Raw genomic sequence first — 17,259 nt, 5'->3', positions numbered from 1 at the left:
TCCGTATATACGGATACTACAAGCAGCATCCAATTGTTCAATATTTTGATATGGGGCAATGTATTTCTCTTGGTTTTTGCATTCATATAGTTCTTTGTTCTGCTAAGAAAAAATACTTTTGAAACAGCTAACAAGAAACTTCCAGGAATTAAATTTAAATTTGGAAAAATGTGTTTTCCAAGAGCTTACTCTAATATTATTTGTCTTAAGTTTTTTAACTGTTAAGACTTCTGAAAGGGTAACAACAGAACTGTCCATAAGGTGACTGAATTTTGAGAAAAAACCTTTTTCATAATATTTACAAACATTAGTAGCATCTGAATTAACAAGTAAAAGAATAAGTTGTTGGTTTTCATCACTAAATTCACAAATTTTAATTAGTTCTTTTGGCACTGTACCATACACTGTTTTATGACACTTCACTCACATAAATTTCTATGGAACATTGTTCTTCCATTGTTTTATGTGTAATTTCTTGAAAATAATATAAAGTGATTTTTAAAATTTGCAATATAATATTAAGTAAAACTTACTTATTTAATAAAAACTTCCAAACACAGGTTGAAAATTTGAGACACTTGGTAATGATGTGAACAGGTCACACTAACTAATGTCAAACTGACCAGTCTGTAACTGCAAAGCAAAATGATGCAATAAGCATAAATGAGCATCTTGCAACATGAATTCTCCTGATGAATGGAAATTACTACAAGTGCCTGTTATAACATGAACACTGCAGTTGAGTGGTTTAAACAAGTTTATTTCAACAATAGTAATACATTAAAATGCCAATAGTTTTTTAGTTATGATTTTTTTGTAGACTCTTACAATCACAAAAATAGGTGTGCTCACTGTAACAAATATGGCTGCCACAGGTAAACTGCTTAAATAGAATATTTAAAAAAAATAGTTTTAAGGTCCTGAGACATGTAGGAAGCAAGTGAGTAAGTTTCTTTTTTTTTTTAAATTGGTCAAGCAAAACCACCCATGGGTCGCTTACGGATTGACCCCAATATGTTATTATACTTTTGAAGATGTAATAAGGATTTAGACTCTTAGAATGTGTTAGTTCTGTTAACACACATTGTATATGGAAACATGTTCAGAAAGTAAGTGCTGTTTCCATTCATGACCATCAAAGTGCTATGATCATTTCTTCATCCATGCATGCATGCATGCTTGCTTGCTTGCTTGTTTGCTTGTTATTCCTTGTTTATTAATTCTTCACAGATGCCATTATGAGCAACACAGTACATTGAGATTTTATCTTTTGCATCTAAAATGTTCAAGTGTCTGTGAAGTATAGTCTGTATCCACTTTTTAAACGCAAAAAGCTTGACTCTACTGAAGTTTATCTCAGATTAATCAAGTTTATACTGAAAGTATAAGTGATGAAATGGTGAGAAAGTGAGTTAGATAGTTTGACAAAGAACAAACAGCTGTACATGATGAGGCTAGGGAGTGGTCAGCTTTCTGTTGACAGTGATGAATAAATTCTTAACTCATTAATCTGCAGATTAATTTTAGTGTCACATATCTTGTGTTTAAAACTAAATAACTGGCTGGTTTCTGAATTTTTGGTTCATAATCAGCAAATCCTTCAGTTCTCTTAAACATTTAAATGTTTGAAACAAATTGTAAACATATACTGTGGTTGGTTGTAATGATGTCTGTGGGAGATCTAGTAAACAAGAAATAACAGAAAGCAGATGCACATACAATGATCTTTTTCATACTAAGGTAATGTTTTCTGATAAGTTATTTAAACTGATGTTTGACTAAGGATATGAAATAAAGGATCTTATCAGATGTTTACAGAACATTTATTTTATCTCAATACAAAGGGATAAATAGTTTGATAGTTGAAAGAAGTGTAAGAAAGCAATAATAAAATCTTGCTCTAAATGAATTTACATAGAATGTTAGGCAGAGTAATAAGTATGAACTGCTTCTAAAATTTGCCATACTTTATTGATCAATAGATTCTTATTCATAAAAGATGTCATTGTACATGCAATGTTTGTGATGTCTGTGTAAGTAAAAATATTATTAGAAAGAATATGAAATAATAAAATCTAGGTGACCAAAGAGAGAATTTATAAGATATATTTTCTCTCTCACAAGGCTTTAAACATGTTTTTAAAAGCCAGATCAGTATCAGTTTAATTTTATTCTATAGTTATTGGTCTTTTTTATTTGTTTAAAGTAAAAAGCTGAAGAAAAGTGTATGCAATTCTGTTGTAACACATCATTCTAATAGCATATATCATTTCATTTACTAATTATGCAAATAATTGCTGAACTCTGTTGTATTAATTTAATTATTCTAATTAACACACATCCCAAAAATTCAGTTTTCTGATCAAACAAATAATATTTTGAACATAGGTTAAAATTCAGGTGGAGTAGTAGACTTCGCAAATAAAATAATATTGCTGGTGTTATTACTCATTCATAACGGAATGTCATGTGCTTGCAGAATTGCATTACTGTCTCATTATAAGCAGCTTAATTTATACAAGTATATAAGTTTGCTTTATAAGAGGGAGCAACAGTCATTAATCCAAAGATAAAATTTATTTTGTTCTCAATTAGTACTTGCCATTATTTTATATTCACCTCTATTATTTTGATGTAAACATAAGGCATTTCAACAGGATGTGCTTGTCTGTTTATAAAAACAAATATATTGTTAGAAGAATTTATTTCAATTTTTTTATATTTTATTTAATCTAGTTCTGGAATTGAATTAAGGGTTGAAATATGAGTTTTCGTTAGATTTGGATGATTTATAATTGTTGACTTCATGATTTCTTGAAAGAACTATTATTAATTAATTTTTGTTAACTAAGGTATAGCGTTCAGACTAATTGATGATGTCAAATAAGTGGTGCACTAATCAATTCATAAGTAGTTTAGAAATAATGCAATTTTTAAAATTTTTAATCCCACTGTCATCATGTTGTTTAGTTTTTAAAAAGTTTTATTCAAGTTTTATACAAAGGTAAAGATTCTAATTTGCATTATTTATTTAGTCTACCAAATAATTATCTTTCTGAAGAACATTAAACTACTATGGGTTTATAAGAACTATAAAGTAAGAAGTAGGGGTTTTCATACTATAAATATTTTACCTTCCATGTAAGTTTTAGAGATTTTAGTTTTGTTTTTGAAAGCATGATACCATTTGTTCTTAGAGGCAGATCATAACCTTAATACTTATACAAACTTAATTTATGGCATATAGACACATATACTGCTTTATTTGTTACTGTTGCATTACAAAACCTTTATTTTATTAACTTACATTAATTTGAAGGAGCATGTTGGATCTCAACAGCTTTGAATTATTATTAGTAAACATTATCATGAACAACCTTATGTCCATTAATCAGAAAAGTTTGTTTCAGAGAAAGATAGCAACTCCTGAGAAACCTGAAGCTTCAAAACCTCCATCACGTGGTCCAATTGAAACAATTTCATCACCCTATGACAGATATGGTTCTCGTCCTGGTTATCCTGATACTCCAGCACTACGGCAGTTGAGGTTAGATTTAAAAAATGGTTTGTTAAATATTCCTTTTTTCCTTATATTGGCTTCCATGGGTATTACATATTAAATATCTATTTCATTATTAATTAAATATAAAGAATATTTGTATAAATGCATCACCATTTATACTCTCTCTCAATAACAATTTAGGCTAATTTGCCCTCAACTTGATACCAAGTGGATGTAAAGTTTGAACAGCATCTTCATTGACTTTTTTCAAAAATAAAAGATAGTACCGCTGAATAAAGTGTAACGGATTACATTCATTATGATCTGGGAATATTAAAAACAAAAACTTTTAGCTATAAAAGAGTTCTGATGTATGAAGAAAATTTATTAGAATTTTGATAAAGCAGTATTTTCATTACATAGGAAATTTTTAATTCTTTTTATGATTAAATCACAATGACAAAATTTATCATAATGAGTGGAATCTTCTAGAATGTTTTATCATAAGTCTTGCTATGCACTCTGTACCCTTCAGATATGAAATCAGTGGTATTACAGATTGTACAATCCTTTGTCATACAAATTTGGTTTTTGCCTCATTATTCCTTCACACAATTGAACTTCATTATTTACACTTTGTTTTTAATAGAAAAAAAATTTTTTTTCTGTATAAAACATGTATGTTTTAAATAGTTAAAATTGTCACAAAAAAATTAAGAATATGAGTATTCTAATAGTTAAATGGATAAAAAACAAACAGTTTAGAAATTATACAAAACTAATTTGATTAAGAATACCTAGAAAGATTATATTAGTTTGACTAGTAGCTGTTCCATTTTTAAAATTTTTATTATTATTAAAAGGGTTGCCTATTGTTATTCATATTAGCTTCCTGTATTTTGTATGAATAGTACTGTCAAGTTTCAGGTAATAGAGTTACAAATTTTTTCAATATTAAAAGTCACTCATATTGAAGTTTGTGACCTAATGACCTAGAAAGCGTAGTTTGTTTTCTTTTATAAGATGTTGTCTCATCTATGTTGGCCATTTTCCAGTACTTCTAATTCTTTAGCAATTAGTAGCCAACTTAGTAGCCAAGATGAATTTGAAGTGTATTGCATATGTGACATGTTTTTAAAGTGTGTATACTTTTTTTTGCAGCCCGCTATATAATCTGTACAACCTTTACAGTTATTACTTGCTGCTTTATTTCTTTTTTTATTTATGTATTTTAATTTATTTTCTTAGCAGAACAGTTTGATGTCAGGCCTTACAAAAAATTATGTATATCTCTGTTGAAAAAATTCTATATTGTATAGTACAACATAAAATTTTTAAATCTTGTGCAGTAATTTTTGTGATTTTTTTTATAGTGAATATGCACGCCCTCATGGAGGTTTCTCTCCTGTGTCTGTGCAAAGATCTGCCACACTTGGTTTGCCTCCTCAATGTATTGACCCCATGCTACACTATCAGTTAAATTCAATGTATGGCCCAGGAACAAGAGAACGGTATGAAAATAGTTTTATTATTGGGTAACTTTGTAATAAGTTTATTTTAGCTTTAAATTTTGAGTTATGATGTTCTTTATTTACTGTCAGTTAATTAAAAGTTAGATTAAATGATTCAAAATAGTTTAAAATAAGTCAATTTGTATTTGCAGAATACCAGTTATATTCTAAATATAAAATTAGCAGTATTATTGATTTAACTTTAATTAATGGATCAGGTATTTTATTCCATTTTATGCTACTGTAACATCTATTTTTTTTTTCATTTATTATATAATTCATGCATAAAAAATAACAGTGTTTGCAATTTCTTTAATATAATTATATATATATATATATATATATATGATTTTTCAAAGTCAATACTTTTTAAGACCCATATTCCTTTGTACAAATGGTTTTTTTTTTGACATGCCTTATTTTTTCTTTATTCCAGCAGCACTTTCATTGGATCCCCACATCATCAGTTGTATATAAATTATATTAAATTGCATATCAAACATAACAGTTTTTTTTTTTAGAATAAAAATTAAAATATTAAAATTACTATCATATATATTAAATATGATGTCAATTAAGAATTAAAAATTAAAATTAAATTTAAAAATAAAATAATTAGAAAATTTATACCATGTAATCTGACCAGCTAATGTTACATTACTGAATGGATTTGTAATTATTTATTTGCATACTGATTATATCTGTTTTATCTAAAAACATGCTGCCATCTTCATATTCTGTCTAAAAGTTGATCAAATTGGAAATTCTTTTGTATTATATGTATAAAATCTCTCCAGTGTCCAAATTTTTACTATTATTATTTAAATTAAGTTTCTTGATATCCACTATTTCCAAATTTGTCTGAATGTCAGATACAGAATGTTTGTTATTTATTAATACTGGTCAGCAACATTAGATAAACCCAATTTACCATTTTTATAATTTCTAGTGTGTTCTAAAAATCTAGTTTTAAAAGGCAGATTAGTTTTACCTATATATATATATATAATATAATCACATAATCATTGCATTTTATTTTATAAATTCCACTTCTACATGAATTATATAATTCATACAGAATTTATAAAATAAAATGCAATGATTGTGACTATATATATATATATATATATATATAGGTATACATACACAAGTCTCATAACCGTAACTGTTCTGCTGAAATAAGAGGATCATTCAGTAATTAAAGAGACTTATGATTCTATAAAAATTAGTATGTATTCAATGGCAATGAAAAATGAAACTAAGACTACTTTTCAACCTTATTTGAAAGCTGTTTGAAATTATATAATTGTGGTATGCATACACTTAAGAAGGGAAAAAATTATATTTTATTAATTTTTGGAATAGCATGTATTTTAATATATTTTCAGCACATTCCTGAGATTTGCTCGTATGAAGGGATTTCCAGTGCTGTGTCAAACATCTTAAAGTCGACTAGAACGACTAGAAGCAGCAGAGATAAAAAAATTATTCCAGAGTTTTGCCTGACCTTGTATACTAGGAAAAAGTAATAATAAAATAATTGTAAAGTTCTTTATACCAAGTTATTTTGATTTGCTATAAATTTATACAAGCGACATTCAATAATTAAGGAGACAGATTGATGTAGAGAAAAAAACAATTTATTCAGTGACAATGTTACTTACACTTCTTTTCAACATAGTCTCCAGCAACATTTAGACACTTGTCCCACCATTCTGTAAGCTTTTTTATTCCCATAGCATAGAAGTCTTTACCTTGCTGTTTGAACCATTCATATACGGCTTTTTTGCTGCTTTGTTGTCATCGAACAGGAGCAGATCCAACAAATGAAAATCGGATGGGATGAGGTCTGGGCTGTAAGGAGGATGTGACACCACCTCCCAACCCAACTTCTTGTTCTTTAAATGATCAGCATTGTCATGCAAGAAAATCACACCTTTTGAGAGAGTGCCATGATGTTTTTGCCTGATCATGATTCTCATTTTTTGATGGTGAATGTTAGAATAGTGCTCACTGTTCATGGCACATTGATCTTCTAAGCAGTTTCTGAAAATTGGGCCTTGGCGAGTGACAATCCAAAATTGACAATCCAAAAGATTGTCAATATCACTTTACTGGCTGACGCGTGAGTTTTGAATCTTTTTTTTGGTGGCTCAGAATGGTGTAACCACATATCACATCACAGGTTATTATACAATCTACAAACAGAAAGTCCAATACTTTCTGCTTCAAATAGTTCTTTGAGCTCAGAACAAATGCGAATCCAGGTGTCTTTATGGGCTTGAGTCAACTATCTTGGAACCCATCTTGAACATGTTTTGCAATGGTTCAGCACATCATGAATGATTGAATGTGCAGTAACAGTAATATTGTGTAATATACTAGAAATTTAGGAAATTTTGACTTGCCTGATATTTAAACACTTTTCACTATACTGTTTCAATATTTTTAAGTAAATTTTTACCAGTTTCATACATTCTGATAGCAAAAATCTTATCATTGAGCATTGTTCTTCTGGCGTACACATTTCAAGCAAAGCTGACATTCTGAAATGAACAAAAAAAGGTTATGTTTAGATTAATTATTATCAAACAGCTGATTAAATATGTTCCCAAGGTTGCCAACTTGACCATCAAAAGGTTTTATTGTCATTGAGTGAATTGTTTTTTCTCTATATTAATTTGTCTCATTAATTATTGAACATATCTCATATTTTAATTATTTAGTCATTTCTTGTTCTTTATTATAAAAAAAATTAAATACCCGCTTATTTAATCATAGTAATTATTGTGTTTTATAACCAATTATTAGTAAGTAATTAACAAGTAATGATTCATTAATAATATTAATGATAGTTATAAATATTAATATCATGTGCATAGGTTTCCAATAAACAATTTTTTTTTAAGTTCTATATCCTAAAACGTTTCGTAATCTCACTTTCTTTACTTTTAAATGTGAAATTTAATTTTTTTTAAATTCAGTTTTCTTAATATAATTATAAGTCATAATTAAAAAAGGACATCATAAGTATAAAATATATGCATAGTAATCATATCATATCAGTAATTACTGTAAATTTACTTATTTGTAAAACTCAACCTGTAAACATTTGATGAGGTGAATATTTAAAAAAATAAACTAGAAAGTTCATATTTTCATGTTTTATTTGCATGAATCAATGCTTACTTAAAACAAAACTGGAACTGCTGAGTCAATCTTCAATCACGCTGTGTCACTTCATTTAGTTCTGAACATGCAGCTAGCACGTAAACATGTCTACAACAATAGCATCTCCTGCCAAATGTGAAGTGCGTGCGGTAATTCGATTTCTTCAGGCTGAGGGGTGTAATGCAGCTGAAATTCGTAGACGAATAAGTAATGTGTACGGTGAAACTTCAATGAGTGACAGCAAAGTGTGACAATAGTACAGGAACTTTAAAGCAGGACGTACAGATGTTCATGGTACAGGCGGTCAGGGAAGGAAGCGAGTGTCAACCGATGATCTCGTTGAGCAAGTGGAAGAGGCAATTTGAGAAAATCATCGGTTCACAATTTCTGTATTGAGTGATTCGTTTCCTGAAATTTCAAGGTCAGCTCTCTACACCATTGTGAGTGAGAGACTTCAGTACCGCAAACTGTGTGCGAGATGGGTTCCCAAGATGCTGTCCGACCATCACAAAACAATGAGAATGGACGCCTCCCTAACGTTTCTCCAATGCTACCACAATGAAGGAGAAGATTTTTTGAACAAAATTGTCACAGGGGATGAGACATGGGTCCATTTCGAAACTGAAGAAACAAAAGAACAATCCAAACAGTGGATGCATTCTCATTCTCCCAGTAAACCAAAGAAGTTCAAGCGAACCTTCTCCAACAGAAAGTGTATGGCCACTGTGTTCTGGGACCGGAATGGAATTCTCTTGGTGGAATTCATGGAACGTGGCACGACCATCACTCCAGCCTCATACTGTGTGACTCTTCAACGTCTATGAAGGGCAATTCAGAATAAGTGGAGAGGAATGTTGTCATCAGTCATTGTCTTTCTCCATGACAATGCTTGGCTGCACATTGCAGCTGTAACAAAGAAGCTCCTGCAGCGTTTTTGTTGGGAAGTGTTTGATCACCCACCATACAGCCCGGACTTGGTTCCATCCAATTTTCACCTCTTTGCTCACATGAAACGCTGGCTAGGAGGACAACATTTTGGTACAGACATCGAGCTGCAGACCAGCGTAGAAACATGGCTGAAAAGACAGCTGGCGCTGTTCTCTGACGAGGGTATTGCAAAGTTGGTACCACGCTACGACAAATGTATAAATTGGAGTGGCGACTATGTAGAGAAATAGCGTAACTATGTAAGTACTCGTTACAAATAAAAAAATTTTTATTTTCACTGTGGTTTTATTTTCATGACCGATTGGACCTTGAAAAAAAAATAACCCTCATACATATGTATTAAACAATTAATTACGCAACTGTCAATATTTATTCACAGAAAAATATTGTAAGCAAATAAAAATCATTATCTATATGAAAGCCTTTAATTGTTTTTTAAAATAAAACAACATTTTTAATAGTTTTAATTTCATGGGGGGTACTTAATCAAAACATTTTATTGACATGTAGTAAGGACCGAAAGGTCCAGTGATGAATAAGTACTAATCAGTCAGAATATGATGTACTTCATGGAAATACTCCTATGATGTACCTAACAGATAAACTTTTGTGTATGTTGTACTTACATAAACAAGTATAATTAGAATGTTGAGAATAATTATCTATTTTTAAAGTACTTCTTGTAAGAAGCCATTGAAAAAATTTATTGTAAAGAGCATTTTAATAAACTTGAATTAAAACATAAATTGATGAACTATCAAACAAAATTGTTATTTCTTTTTGATAAGATCAGTATAATTTCTATGTTGAGTACTATTTACCTTTCTTAGCTTATTATTTTATTATAATTATGTTAACATGTTTTGGAACAACTCCATTGTCAAAACTTATTGTTCTGTGTAGTAATTCAGTCGAAGTAGCAGAAAAATTAAAAAATATAAGAATAACAGAAGACCGCAGAATATCATTTGACAGAAAATTTATATCTATCTATACCATTAAAAGAAACTATGAAGATTTTAGAAAAGAAAAAATGAGGGAAAGCTAATAGAAATTATTAAAACTTTAGAAACAATTCTTCAACAAAACCAATTTAAATTTAATAATAAAATATATAAAATGAGGGATAGATTAGGCATGGGCAATCCACTATCAACGATACTAAGCGAAGTATTCCTACAGAATATGGAAGAACAAAATATACCAGATATCATGTAAAAATATAGAGTACAGTAAGTTTTGACAGTGAAGTTGTTCCAGAATGCATCAACATATAATAAAAGGATGAAGCTAAGAAAGGTACTGTTTACCTTTCTTAGCTTATAAAGATTTCTTAGCTTTATAAAGATTTTCTAAAATCTTTATAGTTTCTTTTAATGGTATAGATAGTATAAATTTTCTCTGTCAATTGATATTCTGCAGTCTTCTGTTATTCTTATATTTTTCATTTTTAACTAACAGTAGAGCCTGTTATTCTTATATTTTTTAATTTTTTAATAACAGTAGAGTATTAGAAAAGATCTGACCGTAATGTTGTACAAACTGTGTTGATTTTACATTCTTAGTTAATAACATTTAACCATTCTTAGTCTATTATGTTAAGGTAAAATGTTTTTTATTTTTTCAAAAATATTATCCATCTAAAGTTGAACCATATGTGTTGACCATCCAAAGATCAAAAGAATGGGTAAGTTTTGTTTAAGATTCATTTAATATTATGGTTTATCAATAAATTAAATTTTATACTATAAGACTTATAACATATGTGCACACATGTTCCATAAGAGGAAGTGACCATTCTGTACTTCAGGAAGTGTACTGTGGATCAAACTGTAATTTTCGTTTTAACTGTTGACACCAAATTATAATTTTATTTTAATATAAATATAAATGCACATACACACACGCACATCTTTTATCTCTTTAAGATTCATATTATTCCTCTGTACTATTAAATTATATTTAAATTTGATTAAAATAAACCATCCTAGCACAGAATATTGAGATAAGACATGTCTTAATTTTTCTGCATAAATTAATATGCAATTTTCATTATTATATACTTTTATTTTTAAATTTTCATTATGCAATAACAGAATTATTAAATCATGACTGAGATCCAGGATCCTCTGAAAGTACTTTCATGGAAAAATCAAGATAAAGTATATCTCTATATTGTGTGATTAGTTTTTGACTTTTCACAAAGTTACTTGATCTTTTTTTGTCTTCAGTCATTTGACTAGTTTGATGCAACTCTCCAAGATTCCCTATCTAGTGCTAGTCGTTTCATTTCGGTATACCCCCTGCATCCCACATCCCTAACAATTTGTTTTGCATATTCCAAACGTGGCCTGCCTACACAGTTTTTTCCTTCTACCTGTCCTCCCAATGTTAAAGCGACTATTCCAGGATGCCTTAGTAAGTGGCCTATAAGTCTGTCTCTTCTTTTAACTATATTTTTCAAACGTTTCTTTCTTCATCTATTTGCTGCAACACCTTCATTTGTCACTTTATCCACCCATCTGATTTTTAACATTCTCCTATAGCACCACATTTCAAAAGTTTCTAATCTTTTCTTCTCTTCACTTCCTGTTTATAGTATCTCTTAATTATTGATAGTTCCTTTTACTTTCTTCATCTCTAGCATTCTTATATTTTCTCCGTTCATCCATCAGCTGCAATGTATCATCTGAAACACAAGGTTTTCTATCATTTCTCTTTGTTCCGCCTAAGTTCGCCTCTGCTGATTTAAGAATTTCCTTTTTAACATTCTCCCTTCTACATTTTCTACCTTATCTTTTTTACTCAGACCTCTTGTGATGTCCGCCTGACAAATCTTCTGTACCTCCTCTTCCTCAAGCTTCTTTAAATTCCACCGATTCATCTGACACCTTTTCTTCAGGTTTTAAACCCCAATCTACATTTCATTATCACCAAATTATGGTCGCTATCAATGTCTGCTCCAGGGTAAGTTTTGCAGTCCACGAGTTGATTTCTAAATCTTTGCTTAACCATGATATAATCTATCTGATACCTTGCAGTATCTCCTGGCTTCTTCCAAATATACTCTTCTATTATGATTTTTAAATTGGGTGTTGGTAATTACTAAATTATACTTCATGCAAAACTATAAGTCGGCCCCCTCTTTCATTCCTTTTGCCCAGCCCATATTCACCCACTATATTTCCTTCTTTGCCTTTTCCAATGCTTGCATTCCAATCTCCAACTATTATTAAATTTTCATCTCCTTTTACGTGTTTAATTACTTCATCAATTTCTTCGTATAACACTCTACCTCATCATCCTCATGGGCGCTTGTAGGCATATAGACATTAACAATCGTTGTCGGTTTAGGTTTTGATTTTGTCCTTATTAAATAATTCTATCGCTATGCATTTTGAAATACTCTACTCTCTTCCCTATCTTCTTTTTCATTACAAAACCTACTCCTGCCCGCCCATTATTTGAAGCTGAGTTAATTATTTTAAAATCACTTGACCAAAAGTCGCCTTCCTCTTCCCACCGAACCTCACTAATTCCTACTACTTCTGCATTTATCTTATCCATTTCCCTTTTTAAATTTTCTAACCTACCTTTTTTAAACTTTAACATTCCACGCTCTGACTCGTAGAATGTTATTTTTTTAATTTTCTGGTGACCCCTTCCTTAGTAGTCCACACCCGGAGATCTGAACGGGGGACTAGTTTACCTCTGGAATATTTTACCAAGGAAGGCGCCTCCATCATTGCTATATGAAAATGCAGAGAGCTACATTTTCTTGGAAAAAAACCCCTGTAGTTTTCCATTGCTTTCAGCTGCGCAGTACTCAGAGGACTGAGTGATGTTGATATGACCGTTTAAGTCGTCCTAACCTACACCCTTAACACCTACTGAAAGAGCTGCTGCCCTCTTTCAGGAATCATTTCTTAGTCTGGCGCTCAACAGATACCTCTCCGATATGGTTGCACCTTCGGTCCAGCTACTCTGTATCACTGAGCACTCAAGCCCCCTCACCAACGGCAAGGTCTCACGATTCATAGAGGGGGGTTACTTGATTGGATTCGATTAAAAAATTTTACATGATAGAGATCAGTGTTTTCCTATTTTCACATTAGAGAAAATACATACACTTTATGTACAGGGTTATCATAAAAGAATGGTGCGGTTTTGAACATGGTTTAAATTAAAACAGAATTACTTACAGTTTATGTTTTTTATTTTTCAAATTTGTCGTCTCAAACATTTTTTTACATAATTAAATTTCAATATGTGCGCTCTAAGTCGCTCGACAAATGTCCAAACGATACTCAACTTCTCTCCAAACATTAGTTAACATTTCTTCGTTAATGGTTGTCATTGCTTCATTAATCCTGTTTTTTAAGCGGTTTAGGTCGCAAATTTTTTGTGTTTAAACAACGTTTTTGATATACCCCCACAAGAAAAAATCGCAAGGTGTCAGGTCTGGACTCCTTGGAGGCCAAAGTATGGGTCCTTGCTGGCCTATCCATCGATCTCCAAATTTTTCGTTCAAAGCGTCCGTGACCAATGCATTGAAGTGTGAGGGTGCACCATCTTGTTGGAAATGAAGTTGATGAATGTTTTCGAGTTCATCCAGCTGAGGAAAGCAACAATTGGTTAACATGTCCAGATACACAACTCCATTAATTGTTTTTTCAGCAAAGAAGAAAAGCCCTATTACACAATTTTTCATCACACCAAACATTAACTTTAGGTGAATCACGTTGTTTCTCAATAATTGCGTGTGGATTTTCAGAGCCCCATATTCGTGAATTGTGTCTGTTAACACATCCATTCACTTGGAATGTAGCTTCATCTGTAAAAATTATATCATCTAAAAATGATTAGTTTTCACTTACTCTGTTCAACATTTCAACAGCGAAATTCTAACATTTTACACCATCATCGGGTTTCAGTTCCTGCAGTATCTGGATATTATAAGTGTGTAATTTCAGTTTTTTATGTAAAACTTTGTGAACTGTTGATTTTGGAATACCTAATTCGACGCTTCGACGGGGGATGGACTTCCCAGGACTTGTAATTGCTGATTGTCTAATTAGTTCAATCGTTTCATCTGGTACACTTGGTCTGCCGGTTGATTTCTATTTCTTAACTGATCCAGTTTCTTCGAATTGTTTTAACCAACTTGTTATGTTATTTTTGTGTGATGGATCTCTTCCGAATTCACATCGAAACGCACGTTGAACTAAAATTACGGATTTTAATTCAGCTATCAATAAAACTAAACTCACCGCAACAACAATACAAGAACTGACGTGGTTACAACTGCTGATAAACTTTTGGGTTGGAGGCTTTCAGGGATACCAATATAACATCTAGAAATTTCCCTACAATCTTCCTATGAATTACTAAAACCGCACCATTCTTTTATGATAACCCTGTATAATAAAGCTCAGTGATAAGCATATTCTTTATTCACTAATTAAACTAATTATTATTTATCTATATTAGTCTACATTGCTATTTCTGCACTGGTACTGTCATTGTTGATGTGTAGACTATTGTTTGTTAATTAGTTTACTTTAATGAGGGTAGCTGAAACCTTATATAGAGGTCGCTTTTTTTTATAAACTAACACTAGATGGTGTTACTGAGATGTGATATTATTGTTGTAAAAGTTGACTTTTTTATATTACAATAAAGGCAGCTCAAAACTGGCCAAGTAGTTTGTTTAGAGTGAGCATTTAAAAAAACAGTTTTGTGAAAAAATGGAAATTTCGCATGAATATCAAACAAAAAATCCTTGGACAGTGATTTTTATCGCTTAAAGAAACTGTTGAATCCTTCAAAAACCATGTTTTTGAGGTACCAACTTGAGTGGAAAAAATGTTTCAAAAATTGGTTCAAACGCACGCAAAAGTGTATAAATCTTACAGGCAAATATTTTGAGAAAGAATAAAACAGTTTATACCAAATAATTTTTTTATTTTTTTTGTAAAATCTTTAAAGGTACCTGTCGTATTACATAGTAAAATACCAAAGACAGTAATTATATTTTATTAATTACAAATATTTATCTATGTTCATTTTGATTTTAAAATGAAATATTCAGAATATATGAAATATTGTAAATTTAATGTTCAGTAAATAAAAAGGATTATTATTGTATGATACAGATTGGAATTGGAACATTTAGAGAAGAGAGAGCGTGAACTAAGAGAATTACGAGAACGTGAATTAAATGATCGACTTAAAGAGGAATTAATGAAAAATGCTTCTGCAGCAGGACCTCGACCCTTGGATCCACATTGGTTGGATTTACATCGAAGGTGGGTAAATCAGCTATATAAAAAAATTCTGTGATGGTTAATTTGCCACAAAAATATATTTTACTAATAACTTCAAATTCTTGTAAATAAGTTTAGTTATATAAGCTCAGTATGTCATATTTGGTCTTGTACAGCATGAACCCAAAAATAGGGTTAAAATTTTTACAAAAAAATTTAACACCACATTATTTCTTCAAGGAATGCTGTTCTTCTCACCTTTCCCAGTACTTCTTTAGATGTGTTCCGATCTTTGTTTCCTTACTTCATCTGGGTATAACCCTTGGGTTCATCTTAATTTTGTGAATGTGATTCATGTGTTTTTGTCTCAATTTTTCTTTTATTTTCTTCTTCAAGGTGTCTTCAGTTGTCAGTGAATTTTCCATATTCTCTTTATCCTCTTTTGTTGTTTTTTCTGGTTCTAAAAGTGTAATACTCTATTCTTCAATAGCCTCTTGTCTGGTGTCCTCATGATGTGGCCAAAGAAAGCTAATCTTCTCTTACACATAGTATACATGGTGACCTTATTGGGCACGATCCACTATTTTCTGGATTCTGTCGAACCTGTGGTGTTGTTTTAGGTTGAAGAGTGTTTCTTCTGCTTAGGTTGTTTCTGGTTTTTGGACTGTTGTGTAATGTTTCAATTTTGTGTTTATGGGTAGGGACTTTTTATTGTACCTTGACCAGGTCTCTGCTGTTGTTGGCAAACTTTGTGCTTTGTGAAGTTTGGTTGTTCTGTTTTGGATTGAGTCTCTAAATTTTAGGTTGTTATTTCACTGAAGTATTTAGATTAGTTGACTACTTTTATTGTTCTAACTATTACTACTTTTATTGTTCATGCTATTCTGCATGTAGTTGGGGGTTGGACCTGATAGTCATTATTTCTGTTTTTTCAAAGGAAATTTGGAGTCCGATCTTTTGGGAATGTTTTAAGTTCTGTTACTTTGTTGTTGCTTCATTTATATCTTCTACTAATAATTCTAGATCATCTGCGAAGCAAGGGCAGTTAAGGTTTATTCCTGTCATTTGTATATAATTCTTATGTTCTTGGGATGTTTCTTGTACCATTCTCTCATGATAAACAAGTGTATAGTTGAAAAGGAGTGGTGATAGTCCATCTCCTTGTCTCAGACCTGTATTTATATTGAATGGTTCTGATAATTCCCTCTGCATTTTACTTTAGAGTGGATGTTTGTTAGGGTTAGCTGTTTTATGTTTGTTAGTTTGATGTGTAGGCCAAAGTTTTGTGAGCTTCAAGTAAAACATCAAATTTAAATAAAACACAGAAACAAAATTTTATAAGAATAAATGTTTAATAAACAAAAAATGAACGTACTATTGTTGGGATTTGCAAAACAATGTACTAGGACTTCTCTCTTGAGTTTTACAAAAAAAATTACAGTAACTCAACAAATCAAAAAATATTACTAACAGTGATGGATAATACACATTAATTATAAAAATAAAGAAAAATGACAATAAACATATTTGACTCAGAAGTCCCATAACTATTTTACTTAAGTTTGTAAACCCGCTATTACATTACTACTTGTATATATCAAAATTTAACAAAATATCTTATTAATACTTATGATAATAAGGAATTGGCCAATCCAAAATTAATTTTAATTACAATTTTAAACATAATTTGTCATTTTAACATGTTATAATTTCAATAATAATATTTTTTAATGTTATAAAAAAATCAACAGATAAGAAATCTTCTGATAAATCCATGAATGTCTTAATGGAGTGGCCTTTTATATCAAATTCTCATACCTGTATTGTTCAAATCACAGTCTTATGATTTTCCTAATCAGTT

General features: G+C 30.7%; 1 protein-coding gene across 15 annotated transcripts in view; it reads left to right on the top strand.

Moving 5' to 3' along the window:
• Nucleotides 1–17,259, top strand: part of Gug (arginine-glutamic acid dipeptide repeats grunge) — a 220,262-nt gene that overhangs the window by 141,185 nt on the left and 61,818 nt on the right. For all 15 annotated transcript variants that reach the window (XM_075378212.1, XM_075378223.1, XM_075378096.1 and 12 more), the window contains 3 exons: nucleotides 3,411–3,547; nucleotides 4,876–5,013; nucleotides 15,288–15,440. In XM_075378212.1, the coding sequence (XP_075234327.1) occupies nucleotides 3,411–3,547; nucleotides 4,876–5,013; nucleotides 15,288–15,440 (428 nt within the window). The remainder of the gene's footprint in view (nucleotides 1–3,410; nucleotides 3,548–4,875; nucleotides 5,014–15,287; nucleotides 15,441–17,259) is intronic.

Source organism: Lycorma delicatula, chromosome 1 (genome assembly GCF_047948215.1).
Source record: "Lycorma delicatula isolate Av1 chromosome 1, ASM4794821v1, whole genome shotgun sequence".
In the NCBI taxonomy this organism is placed as follows: domain Eukaryota; kingdom Metazoa; phylum Arthropoda; class Insecta; order Hemiptera; family Fulgoridae; genus Lycorma; species Lycorma delicatula.
Note: the sequence above shows the minus strand (reverse complement) of the source record. Positions and strands in the feature narration are given on the sequence as shown.